General features: G+C 40.8%; 1 protein-coding gene across 6 annotated transcripts in view; it reads left to right on the top strand.

Annotated features, from left to right (window-relative positions):
- The window catches only part of AKAP13 (A-kinase anchoring protein 13), a 224436-nt gene that overhangs the window by 174249 nt on the left and 22609 nt on the right, over positions 1 to 27578 (top strand). For 3 of the 6 annotated variants that reach the window (XM_063345530.1, XM_063345531.1, XM_063345535.1), the window contains 10 exons: positions 1892 to 1954; positions 4360 to 4543; positions 5799 to 5907; positions 10216 to 10341; positions 14360 to 14402; positions 15701 to 15806; positions 21036 to 21207; positions 24388 to 24455; positions 25342 to 25408; positions 26626 to 26761. In XM_063345530.1, coding sequence (XP_063201600.1) covers positions 1892 to 1954; positions 4360 to 4543; positions 5799 to 5907; positions 10216 to 10341; positions 14360 to 14402; positions 15701 to 15806; positions 21036 to 21207; positions 24388 to 24455; positions 25342 to 25408; positions 26626 to 26761 — 1074 coding nt within the window. The remainder of the gene's footprint in view (positions 1 to 1891; positions 1955 to 4359; positions 4544 to 5798; positions 5908 to 10215; positions 10342 to 14359; positions 14403 to 15700; positions 15807 to 21035; positions 21208 to 24387; positions 24456 to 25341; positions 25409 to 26625; positions 26762 to 27578) is intronic. The other 3 variants (XM_063345532.1, XM_063345536.1, XM_063345533.1) reach the window with 2 other exon arrangements.

The following is a 27578-nucleotide window of genomic DNA, read 5'->3' as shown; positions in this document are numbered from 1 at the left end:
ACATCTATGCACGGCACCTTTCCTTCCCTCTTCTGCTTCCTTTCCCTGCATTTTTAGCTTTAGGGATTGTCACTATAACACGGCAATGGTCAGGAATGGAGGCATCTTTTAACTACCTAGTGTAAATGTTGCATCTTTTCTTTAACTAGGAAAATCCTCTCTCCTTCAATTGATAAGTGACCACACAAGAATTACTGACTTTTGCAAACAAGTCAACACAAGCATAGCTCCAAGGGTCCGCCAAGCCCAGTAGTCTTGGGCCACAAGCAGATGGCTTGGGGAAGCAGTTATGATACCTTCCTTGAGATACTTTCTCAGCCTCCATCTACTTTCTGCCAGGCAGGTTTTACTGACTTGCTGGGGGCTGCACCCAAGCCTGAGAGTACAGACTGAGATGTATGATGGAGATGGGTTTACTGTGGCCAGGACTTGGTTCTTTTATGATCTCAAGCAAGTATTTAGTCTCCCCATCCCTCGCTAATACTTTACATCTGCCACCATGGTTTAGTTGGATGATGACGAAGTAGTTGGAATTATTGGCATGTTGTGGGAAGGTATGTCTTCATGAAGAATGCTTATGGTGCTGTGCTGAGAGCTACTGGTGAAGCACACCTGGAGCTTTGCGGTGCAAAGCACAGGTACTCCAGGTGTATCCTTGCCCAATTAACATCCATAATAAAACAGGTAGCAATTATCTGAACTCCACCTTTGAACACCAACCGTCAAACCCTTCCTGTTTCCACTGTTCTACTGTGTGTGGAAACTGTACAAGGACTTGGCAGGAGATGATTCAGTCAGTGGCTTTAAACCTTCCTCTGTGCCCTCTGAGGCTTCTGACACTCAGAAATCCTGGCCCAGGGATGCTTAGACTTGTTCTGCCCTTTTTGTAGGCTCCTGGCCTCGAGCAAAGCGTGCTCTGGCCATGTCCTCTCCTTGCGTGGATCGCAGGCCAGGGCCTGGGAGCGGGACTGGGGCAGTGCTGCTCTTGCAGATCTGTGCTGATGCAAAATTCCCTTCAGACGACATATGTTTCCTGGACAGCTTTTCCAGGATTTAGGGATCCTTTATGTGTCATAGCTGACAAGAAGATTGATTTCTCTCTGTCTGCGAAACCTGCAATTGGGCCATGAGCTGATAGAGGAAAAAATAACAAAAGCAGTATTTAAAATAACAACCAAAACATTTGCATTCTGTAGTTGCAGTTCTTGTATCTTTCCTAATGCAGCTTGGGATTCTTGGGGTATAGGAGCTGAAAGGCTTTCTAGTCAAAGTACTATTTGAAGGACTCTTGATTTAATCCCAAGTTAACAGTAAGATGAGCCTGTTTTTTTTTTCTTCCAGCCTCTTTCACTGATTTGCTGTGCAGCATTTAAGGATGTAACTCTCTCCTTATTTTTCCCAAGTGTAGCCTGAGGTTATTAATACTTGTATGGAGGGGACTTAAACAATTCAATATCTGTAAGGGATTCTTTTTCTGATTTGCGGATGAGAAGTACCAGAAAAATACTAATCATTACTAACACAATGGCTGTGTGCGATTACTTATGCAAAATTGGCTTTGGTGTGTTTCAGCCCTGTTTTCCCCCAAAACTTCTCTCCGTGCAAGGAGCAGTTTCTCCAGGACGTTATATGCTTGCCGATGGGATTGGTTTGGGGGAAGCGTGGGCTGTCCTGCTGCCCGTTCCGTGGTAACCTCGGTCACTTGGGGCATTCTGGCGTGTTCTGGCAGCCACAAATATATAGTAGCTACTGCATTATTTCTGAGTTTGTTGGTGTTTTGTTTTTTTTTTTTAAGATATGCAAGAGTGAGAGTCTTTCAACATTCCCCTGTTCCGTAACAATCCAATAATCACAGCCCTTTTCCTTTCTTTGCCTCTTTTGATGTTCCTAGTTTGAGCTGGTGTCCCTCTGGCGTACAGTTCATTGCCATGGGTCCTGACTTTACTTGTAGAAGGTATGGTATAAATAAACGTACAGCAGCAGCAAAGGAGCACTGCAAACAGCCTGTCGTCAGCTTTTCGTGCATCGCCTTTTCCGCTGCTGCTCTGGCTGAAGCGTGCACATGTTTGTTTGCTTCGTCTGCTTTTTCAGCAATTAGTCTTGGGAACGGGTCTTCTGAACTGGGGTGCAGGTGGAGGTGGTGGCTGCTTTTCATTGGCCTCGAGCATTCAAGAAGCTGCACTGTTGGTTTGAGCTGCTCTATTCTGTGATGATTTTAAGGCGTGTGTTTTCCGCAGCAATGATCATAATGATAATTGTGACAGCCAAAGAATCAAACCAAGAGTTAATGTGATTCATCGCCGCTTTGTTCTGGACGGATCTCCTAAAGGATTTAAGTTTATACAGATTTGCTCTTTGTAAATTGAAAGATCTGGGGTTTTTTTCAAAGAGGCTAATTGTGTAAAACTTTCTGTGTAAAATGAATCTAATAGCCACAGATGAAAATTTCCCAGGCACTCAAAGCTTGCATCTTCCGTAGAAAGTCCCAGAGTCGGGATTGATACTTTCAGGTAAGATCTTCACCTGATATTGCCTGGAAGCCAGTCCCCCAGATTTTAAAGCTTCAAAGCTTCCTTCTGGCAGTTGGTGCTGGTTGTGGGTAAAGCTATTAAACTCTCTTTCTGAAGACTAGATATTGAGAAAGAAGTTAATCTCTCCTTCCTGTTACAGATTTAATTACATTTGGTCTGTATAGCCTGACCGACAAATTACAGAACACTACCATCCACTGATGACTATTTTATAGGCTAACATTTGCAGGTTTGAGCTGTTTGTGTCACAACAAACTACGTGGGGGTTTTTTTCTGTACTATGAAACATCATTGTTATCACCTCTGGACGCAAGAAAAAAAATCTCTTTTGCTGTAAGCAATTGGTAGAAATGAGACTGATTTCTCTTTGCAGGTGTTTTAGAATAAACTTTATAATGCCTGCTGTTGATATCCATTGTTGAGTCAAAATCTTCCTAAAGCAGATTCAATTGTAAATGCCTCAACCAGTCTTCTTTCTCATTAACTACCATGAAAAAAGGCTTAAAAAATTTACTAAATCTTCTTATTTAAGGTTTAATGCAATTTTTACTTCGAAGATGCATATTTATCAGCCACTTAATGCTTCTAAAGTAATGCAGAACATTAATCACTACTATGCAAGTCTACCTGAATTAAAAGCTCCTCTGGTTGCTTAAGTAATCTGTACAATCTTTAGCGTGTTCTCCCTTTCGTTTGCTTATATGTCAGCTTGTTGTCTACTTAGATGTCACGATTATCCTCAAGTTGGGATATACATCCAGGGTAGGCCCTGCTTCAAGCTAGCAGGATTTTGTGTGCATAAAGTCGAATATGGAGTAGTGCTGGTGTACCAAGAGGTGAATCTGTAAAACTTGCACGTTAACCCAGACTGGCATTGCAGTGGGTCTGTCAGTGTTAGGGTATGAGGAGCAGGAGGGTCAGAAGCAGAATGTCAGGGCCAAGAAAGGTGAGATGGAACTAGTCACATGTGAAAGCGGGATTGTTTTGTGGAGGTGGGAACCTCTACAGAGGTTGGCCAAAGCTTTTATTACTATCAATTCCAAAAGCAAAAGTTTGGAATATTGTTTAGCTTTGAGTGATTATGTCTGGGTCCACTTGACAGACCTAGCTTCATCAGCAAATGATAAAATTGGGTTGATTGGCTGATGGAGACAACATCTATTGAATAAAATAATAAAATAAAATAATAATTTAAAAAAAAACGGAGAGAAGAGGACAAAAAGAAACCAGCTTTGGCAGAAAGAAGGACTTTATCAGTGCTGAAGCTTTGTGCAGTGGCAAGTGCTAAACAGATTCAGAGGATGTGTCTGCAGAGATGAACATTACACGCAGCCCAGAGCTGGTTTTGCGGCTGCTGGGAGAGGTGGAGGTCCAGGACAGGCAGCACTGCACTATACAAGGTAGTTTAATTTGGGTGCCTTTATTCCCAGGGATAACCTAATAAAAAGTTAGCAAAGAGAATATGTGGAAATACCAAAATCTTCAGAAGAGGTGTTTCTAGATTTTCTTGTGCACCGTTCAAGGAGGAGGAGCAAAAAAAAGTGGGAAAGCCCATTGACCAAGAGTTTGAATGGTTGTTCTCAAGCACCTACTGTGTCTCATTAGAGACACAAAGATGCTGCTATATTAGTTATGAAGAAAATAGAAATTCCTCCGCTGCTGTCTGCACTTGGTTGTTGAGAAGTGACACGCTGAGGAATAACATCAGCGTTTCCCTACACAATCCAGTTAGTGACTGCCTTGTGTTTTACACTTGAAGGTGCTGGTTGCTGAAAAATACCAGTCCCTAAGAGTTTGTCAGGATCTAACCTCCATGATTTCTCTTCAGTTACAGCCTAGAAGGTCTTGCTGGCGACTCTGGTGAAAACAAGAAGCCTTCTACAAACTTGGAGGCTTCTTCTCTGAGCTCCAAAGACCTCAGACGGAGTCCACTTGCCAGCAATCAGTGCGGGTCCCTGGTCTTGCTCTCTGAAGAACTTGAGCAAGGGGAAATCAGAGACTACGATCACCAGGTAAAGCTGTCCGACTATTGTTAGATTTCTAGAAAATGCTACATCAATGTTTTGAAGTCATTTTCCCAAGACACAGTTTCCCTGTGAAGGCTTCCACCCTGTATATGTAATATTGAAGTCTTCCGTCTTTAACACAGAGAAGTTTCCCCTGTCTTAAATTTGCTGCTTGGTTCTTTGGGGCAATGTGGTTGATGGGTGAAGCCTTAGGGTGGAGAAAAGAAATTTCCCATTTTTCTTCCCCTGATTGCATAAGTAATCATGTAAAAGTTGTTAACTTTTTAGCATGGATATAGCGATACTATTAATGGCAGGTGTTGTAAGGCTTCCACAATTAATGCTTATGCTGCCTTTTGCAGACATGTAATGCACACAAGTACTAAGTAGTAATTTATCTGTTAAAGTTTACAGGTTATTTTCATATCATAGGAGGAAAATAATTTTTTTTTTCTTTCATAGGGGTAACCAGAATCAAAAGGTTTATTATTTAAGCAACAGTTAAGCAAAATGTTAATTGCATATTAAGAGAATTTAGAGTGATCTCTACTGTAGAGCAGAAGTCTGTGATAGCTATTAAGGACAGATGGGCCACAATATTGTGAGAGTCTCTGCTTATTTTTATTAAAGAAGCAATTATAGTCTTAAATGCTATAAATACCCTGGATTTCTGAGTCTGAAGTTTCAGCCATAGTATTTTCTGGGTTTATGCCAGAGTCATTAGCCAGCCAGTCTGTTAACCTCCTAGAGTCACTGCCGTACATCAAGGCAGTAAATGGGTCTTACAAGATCTGGCCTGTAAGAGCTGTTTTGTCAAGGTTCTTATGTCTTCTCTTGCTTTGAGGAACAGCATTTTGGGGGAGCACACTGTTAAGCATAAGATTTTTTTGCCATGTGGTGGAACCACAGTCTAGTTATGCTGAGGAGTTGGAATCACAGCAGTAATTTCAGTGGCCATCAGCCAGTTAACAATATCCGTCTTGTCATATCTTGCAAGAAAATCAAGCAGCCAGAGTCTCTGTTTGTCTTACACCTAAAAGACAAAAGAAAATGTTGCATTTCACCTGTGCGACACCGTTTGCATTTTTTGTGGTCCTTGCATTTCTCACCTATTACCTCAAAGCGGGATCGTTTCAATTTTCTGCTGTTTGAAAGTGAGAATTTCAATAAACATGAGCACTGAGCTGTAGCTGGGATGTAGCTGGGATGGTGCTGTCGTGCTTGACATATTTGCTGAGTGTGGTTATTTTCTGTTCTGCAGAGGCATCAAACATCACAGCCGCAAGGATTTAATTTCTGTTCTTCCGCTGTTTCATCTCCACTGACCAAATCTATGTCTCTGTTGTCAATTAGTAAACCAGTGCTGGACAGTGAGTAACGCAATTTTCCCTTATCCTTATCCATTCTGTCATGTGTATTATTAAGTGTATCTTGCTACCTTCCCAAGGCAGAATTTGCTCATACCTGCTCTTGCTTTCCTATATTATGTGAAATATATGTTTCACTGCTGCATAGAATTGTGGGTGGAAAGGGAGAATGCATTTGGTTTAGATCCATATTTGTGTATCCCTGGTATTTCCAGTTGTGTTGAGTTTGTTTGTTTTTTTCTTAATTAGATTACTGGTACAAAAACAATGATTTATTGAGATTGTTATTTAAAAAAAAGAATTTGGCAGTTTGAATTTGGCATCCTTTCAGGATTCCTTCCTTTGATGTTGAGGTAAATTACACTTGAAGTCTTATTTTCCTGCTTCTGGATTTTTTTGGAAGTTGGTATGTGAAAACTTGAGAATCCATGGCTTTGTCGCATTGGGGAAATGTTGCTGTTTATTTTGAGTGAAATATTTTGGGGCAGTTGGGTGTAATTTATTGAATCTCATTTCTGGAAAAAAAAAAAAAAGATGATTAGGTGAAATTTTTCAGTTTAGCTTAATTGAAGCGATAACAAGCACTTAATTTTGAAACTTGACTGAATTGATTCTTTCAGCTGAAAAAGTCATTCAGAAGGCTGCAGCTGGATGTGCTTAGGAAGGGCCACGTTACACGTGTTTTCATTCTGTTAATTGCCAGCCAGAAACAGTATTGACATTTTAGATCACGTCTTGTTAATCAGTGATGGCCTCTGATCTTTTGCTCTTTATTAACACGTTTCTTCCTTGCAAAGCTGAACAAGGGAAAGGTGTTTTTAAGGAAGGCTTTTTATTCAAGTAGGAGGCTTGCTGGAGGAAGCTCACAGAGATTATGCTTTACAGGAGATGTTTTTAAATTCTTTGCCATCGTTCTTCCATGATTAATAAGCACGTGGCCTAACGTATGTGTCCCCCAGCAACGGTAACCAAAACACTGCCAGATCTGTCCTGTGAAGAGACTGGCTCCTGCTCTGGGTAGTGGCGCACCCTCTTTCCTCCTTGGGCTGAAGGCCTTCATTATTTTTTTTTGAAGCAACCAATTTATTGGCATTGCATCCAGTTGCTAACCAGACACCGTAAATAACTCAGGTAGCTCCCAGAAAAACGCTCTTGGTGGCTGAGAGAGCCTGGACGGCTGAGGCTCATCTCCAACTCCCTCCCTTGAGACTTTCCCTCAGGCCCATGGTGGGGGGCTTATGACAGCGGAGGATTTGTGCCTGTATCTTGGGATCGGACAACTTGCCACCTTCCTGCTCTTCTCTCTCTTATGACCCACCTTAAAAATGCCATCAAGGCCTGAGACGGTGATAAACCGGTTTGATTATCCCGTCTTCTTCTAGGGTCGGCCTAGCCACAATGGTCTCATTGAGAGAGAGGGAAAAGAGAAGGTGCAGTACGTTTTCCAGAGGGGCTGTGGAAGAAATAGCAGGGTTAGTCTGCTTTGAGGCGGATGTCTGTGAGTTTTGGACACTGAAGTTAAAAATTACTAACGCTTCTGTGAGATTTATTTTCTCAGTACTTAATTTGCAACACCTCAGAAGGGCCTCATTTTTATAGGAAGGTGGTTTCTGAAAATCGATGCATTTGAGGCAGTTGATGTGAGCATCCAAAAGGATTACTCACCTTGAAGATTTAGGTCATGGATTCTCTTCCCAACTCTGACACTTCCCTGACTTTGGAAACTTAAGTAAATGACTTCATTCTTCCTCAGTCACTTTGAAAGAGGAATAGTGTTACTTGAGTTGTGACCGTAAGTCCATGTGAAGCAGCTTAGTGCCTTTTACAAGGTCTTGGTGTATAAACTCCCTTGTATCACCTAGGTTTGACACTTACTTTATTACAGCAGAACACTGCAGAGTTATGCAAGAATAAATTCTTGATTTCATGAAGGTGAATTTTAGGAAAAGTTTAATTCTTCATTACACTTGCATAATTTTGCGGTAAGTGTTTAAAAAAAATTATCTGATCCCTGCAAATGTCTCTGAATGGGAAGAAAGCAACATGTTCTGCACAAAAGCTTCAAAAACCAAATCCAAATGAATAAACATATGGAGGGCTTTCTCTTATTTTTCCCATTTATTGTCATATGTACTGAGGCAGGAGCAATTTCCAAGACTGAATTTCTAACCCGCACTCCATCTGATGTCTCAGATGTTCCAAGAGCTGCTGTGGCCATTCACAACTGTTAATCCTTCAGCATTTTATAGAGGGAGGTCACAAGAGCTGTTGGCTGGAGTACTCGGAAGACTGCTTTGGGCTTTGGAATAGCAAATTTCCAGTGTGGAGCATTGTTATAAAGCCAGGAACTGCTATAAATAAAACCACTGAAATGGAAGTTGAATTGAACTGTGCTGGAGGAGGTGGTTCTATTTACAGTAAAGTATTATTGTTCATCTTGACTTTTAGTCTAAATAGACAGTAGACTACAGAAGAAAGCAGTGTTGCCTAGTCATGTTCTTCAGGTCTGGGACACTAGAACAACTCCTTTGAAAGGCAGTCTAAACAAAATTAGTGCATGAATCTTGCTAAGAATTCTTCCATTTCAGTGCCTTTCATTGGGTCCCTCTAGGGTTGTTCTGCTTACGTTGGAAAAGTGTGTGCATAATTTTAGTCAAATCGCCTCTAGGCAATTGGCATTTATGACTAATGGCTGAAGGAAAATTTGAGGGGAGTTTGCTTTGCATTGCTTGCATTGCATTGGATATTCCTTGGATAGTATTTTTATATTCTGAATTCAGTTGTATCAGGAATACAAAAAATTCTCTTTGTATGTGGCTGAAAGGACGTGTTCTGTTCAAAGAGAGCAATAATTGCTACTTCTTTCTCTTGGAAGTTTAATGCTGATGAAGTCTTTAGCCTCTTTTCCCTATTGTGCAAGCAGATTGATTTATCCATGGCATGGAGTGACTTAAAAGTGCCTGAATATATGTGCTGGAGATGTTTAATGTAGATGTTCAGTGTAGGACCCTTAGGTCAGACCTGTCCAGGGGCAGAGTTTGCCCCGTCCTGTCCCAGTCATCTTTCCCGAGGACTCACACTGATGTGAACGATGGGTATCCAGCAACCTGACACTGGTCAGGTCACAGCTCAAACATCTCTACCTGTGGTTGTATGATGAGAAGGTTTGGGAAATACAGCCTTTGGGCATCTCCGTAGGAGGCTGTGTAGCAATTTCAGTTCAGAGTGGCTAGCTGGCTCCTGCATCTCTTTTCAGAGAAGATTGTACTTATAAAGAATTGTTGCAAAGCTGCTGCTATGCAAGAGCTGCTCTTAAAAATAAATTATTTTTAAACAGGAATTACAGTAAACCCTTTTAATTTGCAAAGTTTGCAGATGAGGGCATGAACAAATAGCAGGAATTCCTGGAAAAGTGCATAGTACTGGAAGATAAATATAACTTCACAAATTGAAATAAGCAGAAGGCAGAGCAGTAACATGTCTGAGAAAAGATGATTGAACTTGTTGTCGTTATCCTGCTGATAATGAGAGATTTGATGTCAAAGACTGATTGCTGAGTTTGGCACTGTGTTTGGTAGACTTCTTCCAGGCAAGGACAGGAGAGGGTGCAAAGGGGCTTTTCTCATGATTAGGCAGTTTCTTTATAATAAGGACTGTGAGTTTTAGAAGAAGGCAGGAGAAGAAATGCTCTTTTTTTTTTTTTCTATTTTGGAGAAGAAAAGAAAGGAAATTTAGGTCTCTCCATTTTAAAGTTGGAAGCTTTTAAGGGCATAACATTACCAAAATGGTGTTGGTTTTTTAAGAGGTAGAAGTAGCAAGAACCTCCCTAGGTAAATAAAGTTAACACTTCAGATAAAGTATCCTTGCTATACCCAGCAGCTTTGGTGTCATTTAACTGCAAAAAGCACCATTAGACAAATATCTTGTTCTAGTTTGATTCCCTGGCAGTTATCTCAGTGAATCAGATGCCCTTTGTCCAGAAATCCACTAAATTGTTGGTATTCTGTTTGGGAAAATAACTGTTCCACCTGTAAGTCTTCAATAAGAGTTCCTTTAAGAAGATGACAGCAAAGATAAGAAAGCTTTGAACCTCGACTGGTGCATGCAGTGAGACCTGCATCCTCTGAAACCTGCATTCTCTGGAATTTGCACGTTCTCAATCTTTGTTTCTTGTGCCTTTTCTGAAGCCAGCTGCTTTGCAGACATTTCCTTTGCTTTGGTTTTAGTTTGCTTTGGCCGCTTTCCTCTCCTTTTTATTATTAAATGCATTTTCAAGCATGCTCTAATGTCTGCTGTTAACCCACTTCTCAGCCCAGGGCCGGACTCGACCATCGAGACGGATCTCCTTCTCCTTCAGCATCTCTCCACTCATTCCTAAGTCTAAAACTCTCTTTTCTATTGGCTCTTCTTCCAGTGATGAGGAGGAGGAGTTGGATAGTAAGTAACGGTTTTCTGTGCATTGCAGCCATTATGGGTGGAAACAAAGGGAAATCTGGTTTTCTGCTTTAGACCTTGAAGTTTCACCTTGCAAACACTGAAGCAACTTTTCCATTGCATGATGTCTAACAGCATTTTCATAGTCCTGTATCTGAATACTAACTACTGGCAGAATAAAAGGATTATAATCCAAAAGGATTATAACCTACAAGATGGTCCATCAGCACCATCACATCTCATCTGGGTAGTTTTGGTCTGTATCCGTGTGCAAATAACATCATCTGCCACTCTGACCAGCAATGTAGTCGATACCTTTTTATTAAAACCAAAATACCTGTCTTGAGATTGTTGCAGTGCACGGAGTTAACAGAAGAGCTAGATCCTTGCCCTCCATAGGTGAGAATGAGTACATTGCTCGATGGAAGCAGGAGAAGAGGAGAGAAGCCCTGATATAAAATTCTGAAAATCTTGGTCACAACTTTGCAGTTTCCCTACTGCGCAAAAAGCATACATTGCAGCCAAACACCTTACACGGTCAAGGTGTTCATATCTAGGACCTGATACTATAATCAGAATAGGTTTTTTGGGAAACAGGCGAGTGTTATGTGGTAGCCTTTTTTCCTCCTGCAATCTCTATTGCTAAAAGAAACCCAACTAAGGCAGTAGATTGAATTAAAGTAATTTAGACTCCTCTTGGTTTTTTTTTAATAGGCTTATCAAAGATAATTGCAAATGCTTCCTATTTCTTAAGCATGTTTTATTAGACTGTTGAAATAAACCAGAACAGATAATTCTCTAGCTAAAGAGAAAATTCAGAGCGGCTGCATTAGTTGGTTCAAATCAAAGATTTGCAGGGAAACTAGCCCACATCCCTTGTGTTCATACTGGGATGGGGGAAATTGCTTTCCAGTCCAAGGGATTTTGGTTGCTTCTTGAATTTAAAAAATCCCCACACCATTCGTGTTGTAGGTATCTAAATTCTCCTCCTTTCCATTCCCAGTCTTCACTGTGGGTTTGACCCTTCCTACAAGAAAGTCCTGGGCTTTGCCCATGTGTGATACTATCCACTTCCACATTTAAGCTCCTTCCTCCTTTCCTTTTTCTCTGTCCTTCTCATCTGCCTTTAACAAAACTCACAATTCACAGTCCCCACAAACTGAGCTGCAAACACGCAGCTCCGTGTTGATGTCATGCTCCCACGGTAAAAAGTATTCTTAGCTAAATTTCTTGGTGGATTTGGTTTTTCAGTTGGGTTTTTTGGTTGTGGTTTTTGTTTGTTTGTTTGTGTTTTATTTTTTTTTTCATTTAAAGCATCCAACCAGTTAAGTAATTCGTAATAGTAAGGCTAGGATACAGCAATTTTGGGGGGTATTTCTGTTAGCCAGTATTGTTTTCCCTCCCTCAACAGTGCTGCTGTTACCGATGAGCATTTAAAGTAATGTCAGATATTGTCTCAAACAAAAATGCTGCTTTCTTTACATGTGTTTTATTCCCTCATATTTGAGGGTACTGTGGTGACTTTTATATAAAGGTTGGTTTAGCCACAGCTATTCGTCAGACTGCTTTGGCAGTGGGCATTTTTCATGTAGTAATCCCAGACCAGTTTTATTTTTTCCCCATCTTCTTCAGGGTTCATTTCTCAAGAGAGGATGGATGTGTTAGCATTGAGATAGCACTTGCGTTTCAGTTACCGTTCCTCAACATCTCCATGCCTCTTTTTCTCTAGAGTATGGAGAATTAGTTGCAGGGTTTTTGATATTATGTTGATATATATAAATATTTTATATTTAAGATGTGGATTTCAGATGGCTGGACAAGCCAGTCTGTGCATTTTAGACAATTATCGTGAAGCCTTCGGATTTCTTGACCCGGAGAAGTTTAATTACTGACAGCATTAAGGAGTTGTAAGCTGGTTTCTTTTGTTTGCAATATCCTAGTCCAGCTGCTGGTTTCTGCATAATGGATCTTGGTGAATTATTTCAAGTCCAGCTGGCATAGGAAATAATTTAGGTGGGTGATGTTTAAAGGGTGTTCAGTTAAGTACACTGAAATGTGGCTGTTAGCCCAGATTCATTGGACATAGATAGCAGTCCTGGCCTTTGAGCAGAACTAACTTCTTTTGCGGGCTGTGAAATCAGTTATTGCATTTCAGTTTTGAACCTCGTCATGATAGCAAACACACAAATTATGGAAATACACCTTATTTGCCTCCCTCTACCCAAAAGAAAGCCCTGAAGGTGAGAACATGTGTGCTGTTCTAGGCTCATCTTCTTGGGCTTTATAGCTTGCAGCAGAATGTTGACCATACAATGTTATATTCTAAACTAATATATGAAATCATAAACAGGTTTTCACCTTGATTTTTGTCTGGATCCATTTTGCCTGCCAGTGTCCAGAATCCCCCATTTTAAAGATAAACCACTATTGCAGTAAAAGATAAATAGTACATAATTCAAGTTCCCATGCAATGTGCTTTCTCAAGGTGTTGAAAAAGTCACAAATATCAAATTATTACAGCTCTTGATTCAGCATTAGTTCATATTTCTTATGTTAGCTGCAAAGAAACAAAAAGGCTTGTGAAAATACTTAAATCCGATCAAACTGATGAATCTATTAGGAAAAAAAGGAAAGACTAAGGAGGCTTAACCCATTTTAAAAGCAAACTAGAGCTGAAACGTGAACCAGAGTCACTGGAGTGTTAACCAGGGAGTTAGGAGTCTGTAAATTACTTGCGAGATGTTAGGCGCTTAGGTAGTAGAGATTGTGCAAAAACCTAGCACAGCCAGGAAATTGAATAGTAGACATCATTTGATATATGTTACAGTATTAGTAACTTGGATGTATTTGGAATAGATCATTAATTAGATGAAAGATTTTGCAAGAAGATATTAACAGGGATCTCCAAGCAGGGATTAGGTAGTGGGGTGTGCCTGTATTTAGTTTCTCAATATGAAGTGATATTTCTGTCTCAGGCTGTGCTGACACTTGAATCAGTGGTTAGGAAAATGTGTATTTTAGATTAATAAGGCATAACATTGTATGCCCAGTTTTTCCTAATGCGCTTACTGCTTTTGGACAGAGGACCATCTTTGCCTCTGACGTCAAGTGGCTCTTTTGCGTTCGCCCATAGCTTTAATATGTTAACACAATTTGAAGCCAAAGTGCTGTTTTTCTTACAGTGTATGTGCAGAAGCCTAATAAGATGATCAGTCATGCCGCTTCTTGAACTTCAGATAGAACTTTAAACAGTGCTTGTAGTGAGGGGTCTGTGGAATCCTGGCAAGCCCAGTTGCTCTGGAGAGAGCCCTCTCTCCTCTGGATTGTGATTTTTCAGTATTCTTCGATGGTTCTGGTAAATGTTATCAGCTACCTCATCTGCTCCAAACACATTGTGCAAGCAGGTTTCTTGTGGTATAAAGAGAATTTGTCGTTGGCAGGGCTTCAGCTTCGTGTCGAAAATCAGACTTTCCTCAAGCATACTGTTGTGTGACTAAGCCCTAGGCTGGTAATGTTTCGTGGAAAACAGAATAAGGCTCCCCTTGTTTCCTGTACTCTTTATGAAGTGCTTCAGGATTTTGATGGGAAAATGAACTATAATTTTATCGAGCAGAAAAGTTTTCTACATGAAACCCGGATGTGTTGTACAATAGATTCTTTCTAGTGGTGTATAAATAAACGCTTTGTGGCAGAATGATTCTCATTTATACCTATTGTCATTGAATTGGCAGTTCTGATTCAGATACCCTGATTTACCAGCAAATTTAACCGATGCACATCCTTTGCTTAATAGAGAAGAACGATAAAAATACTAAGCAGGCTTTCACCTCAGCATCTAATTTGAGTGCACCTAAGGATACAGGGAACAGGCTTTATCCTGAGCACATGAAATCTATTCTAAACACTCACTTCTGGAAAACATTTCCCCTTCCTCTTGAACCATCCAAATATGCAAGCTATGTTTTTAAAATCAGTGGGCTAAGATTGCAGGCTAACATGTCACCCCTCCAATCTTTTTCAGGTACGCAGGCGTTAGGCGGCCCCATGGGTTCCTCGGTTCAGAGGTACGGTATTCTGGGGGTACCACGTCTCTTCTGGTGGGACTTCTGCAGTGGGCTCTGGCTTGGACACCCAAAAGCTTTCCTGGCACCAGTGCACTTCAGCTGAAATCACAAGTTGTCAAGCTTGTGAAAATCTGTCCTGTATGTCTAAAGGCTGAAGAATATTTTAGATCATAGAATATAAAAGTCTGTTCTAGGTCTTATCTCTAACAAGGCTTTGTGTTTATTCACAGATAATAACATATCAGATCTTTTATTACCGAACAGTATCAGTTTACCCTGAGTTATAATTTACACCAAAAGTAGTTGTTCCTCTCTTTGGTTAGTTCTGTCTATATTTCTATAACAAAGGCCAAAACGATCATGGTTTTGTATGTTACTTTTCATCCTTGCAAGTTGTAGAGAGGAGATGAACTTTCTGGTGGGTGCTGGCTTTAAAAGCGCTTCCCTGGAGGAAGGATGTTTGTGGCACTGAAGGCACTGGGTGTCTGGTCTCTGTATCAGTCTGATGGCTTTGGCTTTATTTCATGGCTAGGAGGCTCTTCACCTCTGCTCACTGCTGGTTCCTCCTCCTGGATTTCATTTGTCTTTCTGTCGTTCAGCTTTTGGTTTGTGTTGTACTTCCTATTGACAGACTCTGTCCTTTTCTTTAATGCAGTAATAGTTTACTCCGTAATTTCTTTTTCTTATATAGAAGCTGAAGAAGTCATAAGCTTGTGCATGTAAAGACTGGTAGAAAATATCTGGTGTCCCAGAAATGCCTAAATTAATACAAATAACAGTTGCTTTTCATTACTTGGCATTCTCATTTCTCAGGGGAGACTTTGCAGACAGTGCGGTTCTGTTAAGGACAGTCACTGCCTTTTCAGAGCCCGTTATATGTCTTTCTCTGGAAGGAGATCTCCCTTTAAAGGATGTGTGCATGTCTGTCCCTTTCTGTCTGAAATATTGATGTTTAAGTGCCGAGACTGACTGTGTATCTGCAGTACTGACTACGTAAATGGGCAGATGCTGCGAGCTGGTTAGAGGTTATTTGGCCACGGGAGCAGCAGAGGGTGCTATGGCATGGATGGAGAACGCAGATTGCTTAAAAACAGATACAAGGATTCTTTGAAACATGACAAACTCCTGGATTGTCATTTTGTCTTCCCTTTGCCTTCTCTGGTAGAACACCATAGAGATAGTCATGGCTCTATTGGATAATAAATGCATTTGTCCTTTAAAAAATAATTTATCTGTTTAATAGATGCTTTGCAGGGGGGGGAAATAATAACAGCAACCTCTTTCTTTTTTGATTTTAGCATATCTGAAGAGAACAGCAGTGTCCCCCCTGGTAAAAGTGTAACAAAAGTCAGTCGCACCTTCAGCTACCTCAGGAATAAAATGTCCAGCAGCAAGAAGAGCAAAGTAAGTGCTGCTTGTGATTTACACAAGGGTGAAATATCATAGGGAGCAGAGATGAATTCTGTATTCCATTGTGTTTCCATAGGGTTGTATTTATGTCTTTTCCTGACTTTCTTTTCTTTTTTCTTCCTTTCCTCCTTTTGCGAGGGGAGGATTTTGCGAGTCGGGTAATAGGGAATAGCTACACGGCAAATATTCGTACCCCAAAATTGAAATGCATCGGAGGTGAGTTTTTCTGTGTGATGTTTTTGCCTGTTTTCCCCACAGAATGAAGCTTCATTTATTATAGAGAATAGATTGTGTTCCGGCATGAGTTATGGCTTTGCAGTGATTGATGGGTCTAATTTTTACAAAATCTGAGAGGTGTTTAATAAAATGAGAACAGGACCTGTAAGAAGGGACTGGTTGCTGAAGGCTCTATTGTGTTTCCCTTTTATTTTTATCTTTGCCACAAAGTTCTTGTGCACTGCTGGAGAAGTTGTTCAAACCATGACCTTAGATATTTATATTTTCCCCTTTTTTCTGTCCTTGAAACCCTGGGATTTAATTTGATGAAGGTTAAGCGCTGCTCAGCGCAGCTGAATTTCCTGGAAACAGCATTGGTTACAGAAATAATTACATTAGTGCTAAATTCTTCACACAAATGGGCTTTTGTTGCCTTAGCTTGTCCCCTCAAGATCAATATATGTTTGGGGGTTTTTTTGGCTTGGTTGGATTTTTTTACTTGAATCACACCTTGGTTTATCGTGTCTGACAGAAGCTAAGAGCATGTTCCCTCACAGCGGGCAATGTGTATTATGTAGTTAGGTGATGCGTAGTTAATATGTTGGTAAATACTATTGGAAAGCCCCCAAGACACAGAATTACATATTTTGATGAGTGTCTGAATAGCAAACAGGAAACAAAATTGACATAACGAGCTTCGTGCCTATCGCAGAATAAGGCTGGGCTGAATCATACATGTATGGGAGGAGTCATGGTTCATCTGCACAGGCAAACTCGATTTTAGCCTTTCCCAACAGAAGCACTTGATGTTTCAGCCTGAGCGTTCCTCTAACATTAGCTGGGTTTGTGCGCTCTCGTAGTCCAATGCACATTTTGAGACACGTTTTTGGAAGATTGCATCACCTTTGCAATGCGGTACCAGCTGTAGTGAGATCAGTCATCCGAACGCACAGTTCCTCTTTGTGGATCTGCCTTTAAAGGCGCAAGCGGCAGGTACCAGCGGCTCAGGGCTGCTGCTGAGCAGCTTTAAGACAATTCTCTTCCCTGCTGCAAAGCATAACGTCAAAACAAATTATCTGTTTACATAGAAACCTCTGTGCAAACCACTAGCGAGAAGTTGTGGAGCACGTTGCAGAGCCAGTGAACGAGACTGGAAGTTTCTTAACTGGTTCTTGCACTTCGGGTGTATAATCTCTAAAGCAAGAACTGAGATATAGACACATAAGAGATCTGGTTGGGACAGGTAAGAAAATCCAACAGAAGTGCTTTGAGATGGTTGCTCTGCCTTTGTTAAATAGGTGCGGTCTGATTTCACTAATTTCATGATTGTGTCTGAAACCGTTGCTAAAGAATTGCTCCCCAAAAATCCCAACAATAATATACATTACAAAAATTGCAGCTCGTATCAGTTCTGATATTTTTACTAACTAAAAAGCCGTAATACCATCCAAATTACAGTTTCTTCTCTGCATGCGGTAGAAAGTTTGCATTACATACAGTTTTAGGGCTACAGCTGTACATTTAAATGATTTGGCCTAAAAATTCTTGGGAACGCTGATTTCTCAGAAGCGTTATGGCAGATGAAAACCTGTAAGAGTTAAAAAGAAAAACAACAAACCTTGAAAGAGGAAGTTGGACAGGAAGAGTTGGTTTCTGCTGCTGTCTGGGCTGTCAGGAGGCAGAGAGGCTTCAAATTCTTTCAAACTAGGTTTTTACTTTTCTCCAAACCTTCAGAAATGCACCATTTTCTAAAATGAACTGTAAAATAAAGCACATCTGAGCCTACTAATGGCAACGGCTCTTTTTGAAAATGATGTTAACGGTTTTGTAAATAAATCCTAAAAATAAAAAGGCATTTGGAATATTAACGGTAGGGAGATACCGATAGAAGTTTGTGACTTTACCCATGTCTGGCATATACTTTGTGCTCTTCAGGGATTAGTCAGCGAATCTCTTGAAATCGGTAGCGTGCACTGATTCACGTTTGTGAAGTCTAAAGCATGTTATGTCTCTCTCAATTAGAAAAAAAAAACACCTCATTTTCTTCTTTTTGGTAGAGAGTTTCTGGGAAATGACGACAAAAAAATTAGCATGAGTAATTTCTCTTTTTCCTTGACTTGCGCAGTTATTAGGCAGTGCTATACCACCAACAGTGTTTCAGTGTATATAGGAAGAGTTGGGGTTGAAAGGACTAGGAGACAGGCACTATTTGTGCCCTGTAGAGCAGGAGGAGCACAAACACATGGAACCTTTCTGTCTGGGAAATCTTCAAAATTTTGTTTACTGAAGTACTACATAGCAACACTGAGGTATGTTAAAATTCAATTTTTCTGTATCCCAAACGTCACAGAGGGTTTGATTTACCACCTTTTTTTTATTGCCTTTTAAATGGGTGGTCTCCTATTGACTTGTCACTTCTAAAATATTAATCCCGTCCTTTCCTGCCTGTATTTTTATTTTTTTTTTTAATTATTTTTTTTTTAGCAGTGGAAGCTAGGGTAGGGCAAGATGAAAGCATCAGCAAAGTAGCTAAAATCATCTTCAAGGAAGTTAGCAGCAATCGTCCCGCCCTCCCTCTTTTGCTCAACTCCTCTCTGACTGCTGTCCTCCCCGGCCAGCAGTGCTGGCACCTCTTGGCCTTCGTGATGGGCTAGTGCTGGTGGGGAGCAGTTCTCCTGCCCCCAGGGGAAGGATGTCGATAAAATGGAATAAATTTGCCGAAGTACCTCAAGTAACAGTGAAGCTGGTAGGACTTAAGCATTGGGAGGTAAGAGCTTTGTGGTTATTTTGGAGCAGGACCCACTGCTGCCGCTCAAGGTCTGTTATTTTGGGCCGTACGACCGAGTTGCGGTACCTCTCCTGTCTGTTTGTGCTCGGCGGGGCAGGTTCCGTCGTGAAGCCGTGCTTCAAGTCACGCTGCCAGCTCCGGTAGCGCAGCAAAATGGTTTTGTTTTTTATAATCCCTTTATTAAAAAAAAAACAAAATAAAACCACCTTCCAGTAACTGTTGCAGAAAAAAAAATTAAACATAAAATCTCGTTTTGAGACCTTGTATTTCAGCGGTATGGCTGGCATCCCGTGTAAGTTTGCTGTTTCCTCCTTGACGATGGTGCATCCGTTTCCTGTTTTTCCTGGGGTCGTTCAGCTTTAATTAAAATGGTTTTTACAGTGATTTTATGAAGACGGGGTATTATTTCAGACTCCAGAATTATTGGGATTTGTAGTAAACATCAGGTACATTTAAAGCATAAGATGGTGAATCTCCATTCAGCATTTTAAGCATAAGAGTTGCAAGATCTGCCTTGAGCATAGGCTGATCTTTTCTCCTGGAGCTTCATGAGTCCTGGCAATGGAGCAAAACTCCAGACATCAGCTTGGTACCATCAGCCTAGGACTAAACTGCAGAGTTTTAGTTCTTGAGTCCTGCCGTAGTTTCAAGACCACAGGACATGGTTAAAGGTGGGCAGGTCAGTGGATGGAGAACAGGGCTGGGGAGGTTTACGTGGGGTGGTGATCTGAGCCGATGGCTTAAAGGAGGCGGAAGCATGCCACAAAGCAGACTCTTCCTGGCATGTTTTCTGCTTCAGACAGGATTATTCCATACTGTAGCGCTCGTGGGTTTGCTTATTTGCAGGACAAAATAGCGTTTAGGGCCAGTAAATAGAGTTTCTGTTTATGAGGCTTTGCAGGGAGAGACTCTGACACTGGCATTTTGCCCTTTGGTGTGTTGGGAGAGAGGAGACCTTAGGCTGAGTTATTAATTATTTGAGTGTGTCATCAAAGGGTCGAAAGTTTCCCTCCCGGTGACTGCAGAGCTCAATATCTCTTTTAACCACTTCATGGCAGTTGCTCATGTGGGCTGCTCTACAGCTCTCTGGTATTTAGGCTGCGATAATATTTAGCAAAGGGCACGTGGCATATAAATACCAAAATGCAAAGATAAGCTTACAGAAGCCTTTACCAATTTAAGCTGATTAAGCTTCTCTTTCAGATACCATTAAATCTGTAGTAATAGTTAAAATAAAGATCTAGGGCTGAATTGTACGGTAAACATTTTGTAGGCTGGTGCATAGAAAGACAAGGAGTCGCTGAAATTCAAACTTGGAGTTTTTTCTATGGAGTTTCTTTTAAAAATTGTTTGGGAGAATTCCAAATCCACGAAAGGCTGCAGAGAAAAATATTTCAAATTTTTAGTATTTAGCATCTTCTATCTCAGGTAGTGACAGAAAGGTAAGCAAAAACTCTGCTAAAAGTTGGAGAAGCTGGCTGTGCTTGCCATCTTTCCAAAGCCGAGTAGCCCCGAGGTTGAACTGCTGTTTCCGGAAGACAAGATAATATTTTATGGTGTTGCTGTTGTTACTCAGCCCTTCTGTGATGCCATATTCCGAGAGTTTTTGAAAGATGCATTTTACCAACGTGCTTCACATAGTTACTTGGTGTTGCATAAAACTGTTGAAAAAGTTGCTAGTCAGAAGGAAAATGGAGATGGAATTATTCTGGCAGTGACGCGGTACAGGCACTGAGGAAGAGCTTGAGCTCGCGTTCTGCATTAAAAATGCAGTTGCAAAGCAAGAGTCTTATGGGTTGTCCCTAAAAATTAACTGTTTTGAAAGTTTGATCCACATTACTCATGGTGTTTGTATGTGACATAATTCATTGAAAGTGCTGAAGAGATTGATGAGAGCCCAGAAGAAGAGGCAAGTCGTTAAACGAAGCAAATATAAAACAAAGGTGGGAGGAAATATTTGCCTTCAGAACAGACTCAATTTTGTCTCCACTGGTGAGATACCCGTGCAGAAGGCTCTGCGAGTCGGTTGTATGTTAATCCACATCCATGGGGGCTGTAAACTGACGTTTTTTAACCGAGTGCTGTGCAGATACATGACTATTGTTAAGGTGTGCACCGATCGATATCGTCATAGTGCCAAAGGCAAACACTGAAGAATTTGTAACTAGAGAATAGACCTCTGCAAAGTTACAAGGCATTTGTTCATTTTCTCTTGGCAGGAAAAAGAGAAAGATAAAGAGAAGACTAAAGAGAAGGACAAAGATTCCAAGGAGAAGGAAAAAGATAAGAAGCTGTTAAACGGACATCTCTTCACTGCAACCTCCGTTGTAGCCCAAGCAACCTGTTACCACTGTATGAAACCTTTCAATAAGGATTCGTACTACTGTGCAAGTAAGTCGGGGTTCCCCCCCCCATCATTTTGTTTTTCATTAAATCTGACATGGGAAATGTGAACCTTATGCTTTATTTTCCTCTTGCTTAAGGATGTGGGGTGGGAGGCAGACTTTGGAGACAGTGATTCATGGAGCAGCATGTTGCCTTATGGAAGCTGGACTGAAATGAGCTGTGGCTGCAAGGAGGTGTCCTGCAACCTCCTTCCTAACCTGTGCTCAGACATCGCAGCATCCCACAGGCTTTTCTGCCCCTGTTTGTTAGGATATGTCAGTCAGGTGGAGGACTTCGGTTATTTCAGCTGGATGTTATGGCTTGGGGCTGAGGTGCTTTGTTAAGACGGATAGAGGACAAGGAAAAGCTGGTTTGGATCATGGTTTTTATTTCCGATGGGGAGAAAAATGTCCCACCCATCTGTAATGTATTGCATTAGTTCTCTGAAGTACTGCTTCGATGAGCCCTCAGTGAGAACAGTGTGATACAGAAAGAAAATACTAACCTTCTTCTCCGTTTATACATGAAATCGCATCACAGGTCAAATGACAACTACCTCCGTGCATGTGAAGTACGTGCATTGCAAGGCAGGCAGTGCAGGAACCACAGCCGAGGGTTTCTACGAGACTGGCGATTTTGTTCTCTTTTCTTATCAGGTGGTTTCTCATGTCTGTAGCTCTATAAGGTCAGCAGCGTTTGTGTGGTCGAGACCAGAGTGGTGTCTAGTTTTACACATTGACCCAAAGCTACAGATACGCAGACAAAAACGTCCTTTTCCCCGCTGCAGCTCAGGGCTCTCCACTCCTCCCTGTTAGTAATATTTTTTACTCCGCTAGCTTAGAGATGAGTCGAAGGGTGTACGGGAATTGCTCCCAGGCTGGAGCAGGAGGCTCTGTCGCTGGCTGTTCCTTCTGAGCAGCGTATGAAGTGGCTCCGTTGAGCAGGGGAAGGAGCAGCCAGCTGAATCCCGAATGGCAGTTCTGAATTTCCTGGAAGAGAAGAGATTTCAGCAAAGTTGTTTGCATGAGACATGCTCTGTGTCAGCCTGATGGGAAATGGAAAACATTAACAATTACAAGCTCTCAAATGCATCCTCTCCCTTTCCCCACTCCACTTTCTTCGCAGCTTCTGAAGCTACTTAGAAAATCGAATATATACCAGTTTAACTCTCTATATCCCAATGAGTTAAAATAATCTGACAACGCCGTATGTTTTAGCATAGATGTTCTTTCCTTATTTTTCAAGGTACAGCAGAAAATTGGTGTAAGTTTTCTGCATTGGCCAGAACATGAATGCCGCAAGGAAAGTTGTGTCAGGGCCCAGGTTGTAAGCTTACATCTGAGAGGGGTTCTTTTTCCCATCGCATCTTAAATCAGCCATCAAATACTTTGGAAATGACTGATAAGCAGCAGCAGAGGCTCTGTTGTTCCTCTGCTGTTGTAAACTACTTTTTTCTTACAGAAGTGTTAGTGCTTTACTGCTACCATCACCGCTCTGTCTTCCCTATGGATGGCTTTTTCTTCATGCCTTTTGGAGCGATGGATCACGTTAAGTCAATGTCTGAACTTTTCAGTGATGCTCCCAGCTTCCTGAAACAGCTAGTCAATGCTGAAAGATTTAGCATGCTCTAAAATAAATGGGCAAACAAAAAAACCTAATTTTTAATAGCTCTCTGCCTGGTCTTTTTTTTATTTTTTATGCTCAATGATGCAGAAAAGAAGCTTTTTTGGGTTTTAATTATTAATATTAGTGATACAGAGGAGTTGGAGGCACTTCTTGCCTGCTGAAGAGTTGAATTGGAGGAATAAAGTCCCTGAAACCAGATTTTTCAATCTAAAAAATCAAAATGCTCTGTTGCTAAATGGTACATACTAAAGAGCTGCCTTCAGGCTTTCAAGGCTTGAGTGTGAATTTATTGGTTCTGAATTATCTTGCTGCCTCTTTTCATGCACCAGAAGAAGGTTCTGTCCCTCTTCCTTGTTTGATCTGAAAAATGATACTGCTTGTGGGTTTTTGCAAGAACGTGCAGGTTTCTTTCTTCTGCCTTGCGCAGGAAATTGTGGGACATCAGCAGAACAGCAACGCCCTATGGCCTTACCTTACCTCTCTCAAAATATCAGAAGAATTACTGGCTTTTATTAAGTAGGTCCAAATGTAAGAAATTTTAGGAATGTAACCATATTTGTCATTCTGGGAGCGGAACTTTTTCCTTTCATATTTCTTCTAGAAATAATTCAGAACCGTATGCTTACAGTTTAATGTACACTTAAAATATAATTAATGATCTGTATTAATATGTGTTTTAATGAATTACCCCTAAGCTCCTGAATCTTATCTGGCAGCATCTTTCATCTCTCAGAAGAGTTAATAATCCAAACACAATTATCAATTATTGCGAAGAGAAAAAAAAAAAAACCAAACAGTTTTAATCATCTTTGAAAAAGTTTCCCAGAAATCTGCTGGCAGACGCAGGGTATCCCAAAAAAGATGCGCAGCTTTTGCTCTGGTGTATATGCAGCAAAGGGCGGTGGTAAAGCATGATGCTCTTTGCATTGGTGAATGGTGTGGTTTCGGACCAAAACGGGGGCTTCAGTCTGGTTTTATCAGGAACTCCCAACCTCACGGCCACAATCACCTGACTTATTCTGATAATCCTGTCGTACAGTAGCACTGGGTTCCTGTACTGCAGAGCTTCGCTATGATAGATCTTGAGTTTATGTAAATGAATTTTCCTGTCCTTTTCCTGTCTTTTGGATCCCATAATCCTTGTCTTGATAAGAACAGTATTTGTGTTTTCAGAGAAAATATTGGCCCTACAATTGATTTCTGTTTCTGTCTCCTGCTTCTGCTTTCCACCTTGCTTTTCTTTCAGAGGAATAACTCCACCTGTTTTCTTTTTTTAATGTAAGACCCATTAGGACCCTGGCAACTCAACCTTACATTGCTTTTTAAACAGAATTTCCTGTTAAATTCCATGAGGAAATCTTGTTAACAAAGGGCTAATTATCCAGGAAAGCAGCCTGTCTCTCAGTATCTGTAGCTACTCATGTAAACCACAATGATGCCTGAAAGTTGTAATTCTCAGTTGTGCAAGATGATAGTTCAGATTATAAATGGCACAAACTGACATGTTTTCTGGGGTTTTTTGTTTAATTAGTTGTTGGTTGTTTTTTTTACTTTTGACAGACTGCAATGCAATTGTTCACAAAGGCTGTAAGGAGAGTTTTGCTTCTTGTGCAAAGGTCAAAATGAAGGTAAGAGATTTCATCTACTCTCCTGAATAAACAAAAAAATTTAACAATTTAGCATGCAGCTATATAGCAGTACGTCCCCAATTTTCCACCTTGTTGGAAAGGACTTCATCCCCTGTGCTATAGTGAATAATTTCTCTGGGCTGTCCTGAAATTCCCCAGAGCCACATGTTAATACAGTAGTTGGCTCTGTGAATGCTCCAGGTCAGCGCCAGAGGGTGTTTGTTTGCAGCAAATTCTCTGTGTTGTTCCAGGCAGTACACAGGGATCTTAGGGTGAGATGGTCTGTCCTATGCTTCGATTAAAAAAAAAAAAAAACAAAACCAAAAAAAAACCCAAACAACAAAAAAAACCACTTCACTGGCAAAATTCAGGGGCGTCCAACACCCTTAAACGCCCTATCTCTTAGTTCTCATATGCTGCATCTTGTAATGCAGCAACATCTGTATATGATGCGTAATGAAAACTATTAATTATGTATGTTGTTTGTATGAGGAATGCACAGAATTCGTGCTTGTCTGAAACGTGAGGAAGCTCTTCTGCAGTATGGTTCTCCAAGATAATTAATGTTGATACAATTAACGATTTTCAGTTCTCTTCAGTATTGTCAGCACTTTCTCTTCTCATTTTACTATTTGCTGCACATTTCTCCCTCTATTATTTTGCCCATTTCAGTGATGGTAACTGGAGGGAGAGGGTACGTGTGTGTGTTTATATACATATAAAAAAAAAAAATATATATCTCTCTATAAAAAATACAAATACAGCCAAAAAGTGATCTGTTCTGAGAGGATTCAGGAAGAAACATAGCTTTTTTATTTTAGTTATGTGGCACAGCCTGATGGGATAAGGGAGGATGAAATTACAGTGAATTTCATTTTTCTTTCAGCCACAGAGAGGGATGCTGCAGGCACATGATACCTCTTCATTACCCACAGTAACCATGAGAAACAAAAGTAAGAAAACTTCCTTTCCCTCTGCTGTGGTGATAGCCTGTATCTGCTGTTCTTAAGTGTTCTGACAACTAATATTTGATATTATGAAAGATAAGCATTTATCACGGCAGGGATGAGAGCATCTTCTGTGCACAATAAGCAATGTTTGGGATTTTAGAAGTTGTACTGAAGTTGCACAGAGTTCATCCACTTCTGCAGTGTCCACGTAACTTTAAGCAAATGGAAAGTCATTTCAGACTTAGAATAACTACTTGCCTGCTGTAGCTTGCTGAAGGCCTACAGCTGAGGAGCCCACAAAATCTGGAAGACGTAGCCTATGTTCACGTGTGTTAGACATTGGAAAGAATCCCACCTATGAGTATTATATTAACAGAAATTATTAAGATTACAAATGGAGAGGATGCTTGTTCAAAATCCTTTTTTTTTTTTTTTTATTTTTTATTAAATAGCCTTATGCTTTGAGGTAGTAAAACCAGAAAGTTTAATTTTGAATCGGAGCAATACTGACAAACGTTTCCTGGCTGCGCTGAGACATACACTGCACTGCAGAGCTACCCTCTGGGACCGAGGGCAAAGAATCGAGTGAAATAGCCCCCATGGGTTTTGTAGTGCCATGATTTGATAAGCTTATTTAGTGATAACTTGGAGATCACTATATGGAAGCACACTGTATGATACAGATGTGCTTACTCACTGTGGTATTTATCGTGAAATTCAGAGACATTATTCCAGAAAGCAGAAAGGTATGGCAAAATCTGGACTTAACATGAAAAGATTAGTTAAAGGTATGTGATAGTATAATGGGATAAGGATTAGCATTTCTCTGTGGTACGTACTGATAGAGAAACCTATCTCAAGAAGTTTGACTAGAAGCAGGAAGATGTATATAATTATAGGCCCAGGGAAATTAAAAAGCAATGTAGTAGATTGCTACACGTGATTATTTATCAAATGAAATTAAATTCAGTTTTCCAAGTGTATGTTTCGGGATTTGCAGATCCCACCTAGATCTTTTAAGCAGAGTGCAGTGCAGTCAGTTCTGCATCGGGGTCGATGTTCTCTCCTTCGTACGGCTGTTTCTAATGGCTGAGATTGACAGCTGACAACTCTAGAAAGAAAAGGAGGTGAATTTTAGGGCCTGGTTTCTTTAAGTCTTCATCACCACGTTTAGCAGCAGAGTTGCATGAACTGACTTTTCTCTGACACTGCCCTTCCAGGCTCCCAGCCGAAGGAGCGCCCTCGCTCTGCAATACTTGCTCCTGATGAAAACACCGTAACCTCAATATTCAATAACAGGAGATCACAACAGACTACAGCACTTTCGAAAAGCGTCTCAATACAGAACATTGCAGGGTAAGGTTTCTCCCCACACGCGTGACTTATGTGTGTATTATCTGATGCTGTGAGCAAAAAGAAATTCAGATCTCATTAAATAGAAATGTGTGTAGTATGATTTGTGTTAAAGGTACAGAAGAGGATCACAAAACCAGAAATACCCATATTACATATGATACCATCAGTTGTCTTCTGCACAATCAGATTGTCTGGGTTAGTTTAGTCATGGCATGAGTTCAGAGGCATCTGCGTTGGCCTGGTTATGTTCAAGGCCACTTCACAGAGATGCTCTGGGCTCCATGCCTCCATTCCAGGAGAAAATTCCCTTGCCTTGGGCTGGGTAGTGTGCAAGCACACATTTGCAGCTCGGGTATAGTAGTAACTTTTGGGTCTGTAATGATAGGGGGGAGGCACAGAGCTGCAGTCTTCATGGTGTTTCAGGACTGCATTGTACATAATTAATTACAAAAGATCATAGGAGAAAATCTAATTTATGGTTCCTACACTAACTGCATATTGAGCAGTTCTACACACAGGGAATAGCATGGACTGTCATGTTCTGGACAGTTTGTAGGCCCTGGCTGTTCATGGTGAAATTTATTTCAGTCCATTTTTCTGATCTTTCTCAGAGCTAGCGATAAAGACTCTTGGGTAGCCTTTTGCATTGAATTTTTGCGCTGCTTGCAGCAAGGACAATGAGGATGAGAAATGACTGGAAAATAGAAAATAATGAAAAGGAGTTATCTAAATGAAAAAATCCCAGGTGTGACTCTTTATAGAAGTACTATCACTCAGAACTGTAGGTCTTACAGCTTGTTGAGCCTCTATGGGCAGT

Source organism: Chroicocephalus ridibundus, chromosome 9 (assembly GCF_963924245.1).
Source record: "Chroicocephalus ridibundus chromosome 9, bChrRid1.1, whole genome shotgun sequence".
Classification (NCBI taxonomy): Eukaryota; Metazoa; Chordata; class Aves; order Charadriiformes; family Laridae; genus Chroicocephalus; species Chroicocephalus ridibundus.
The sequence above is the reverse complement of the archived record's forward strand: the minus strand, read 5'-3'. Positions and strand labels throughout refer to the sequence as shown.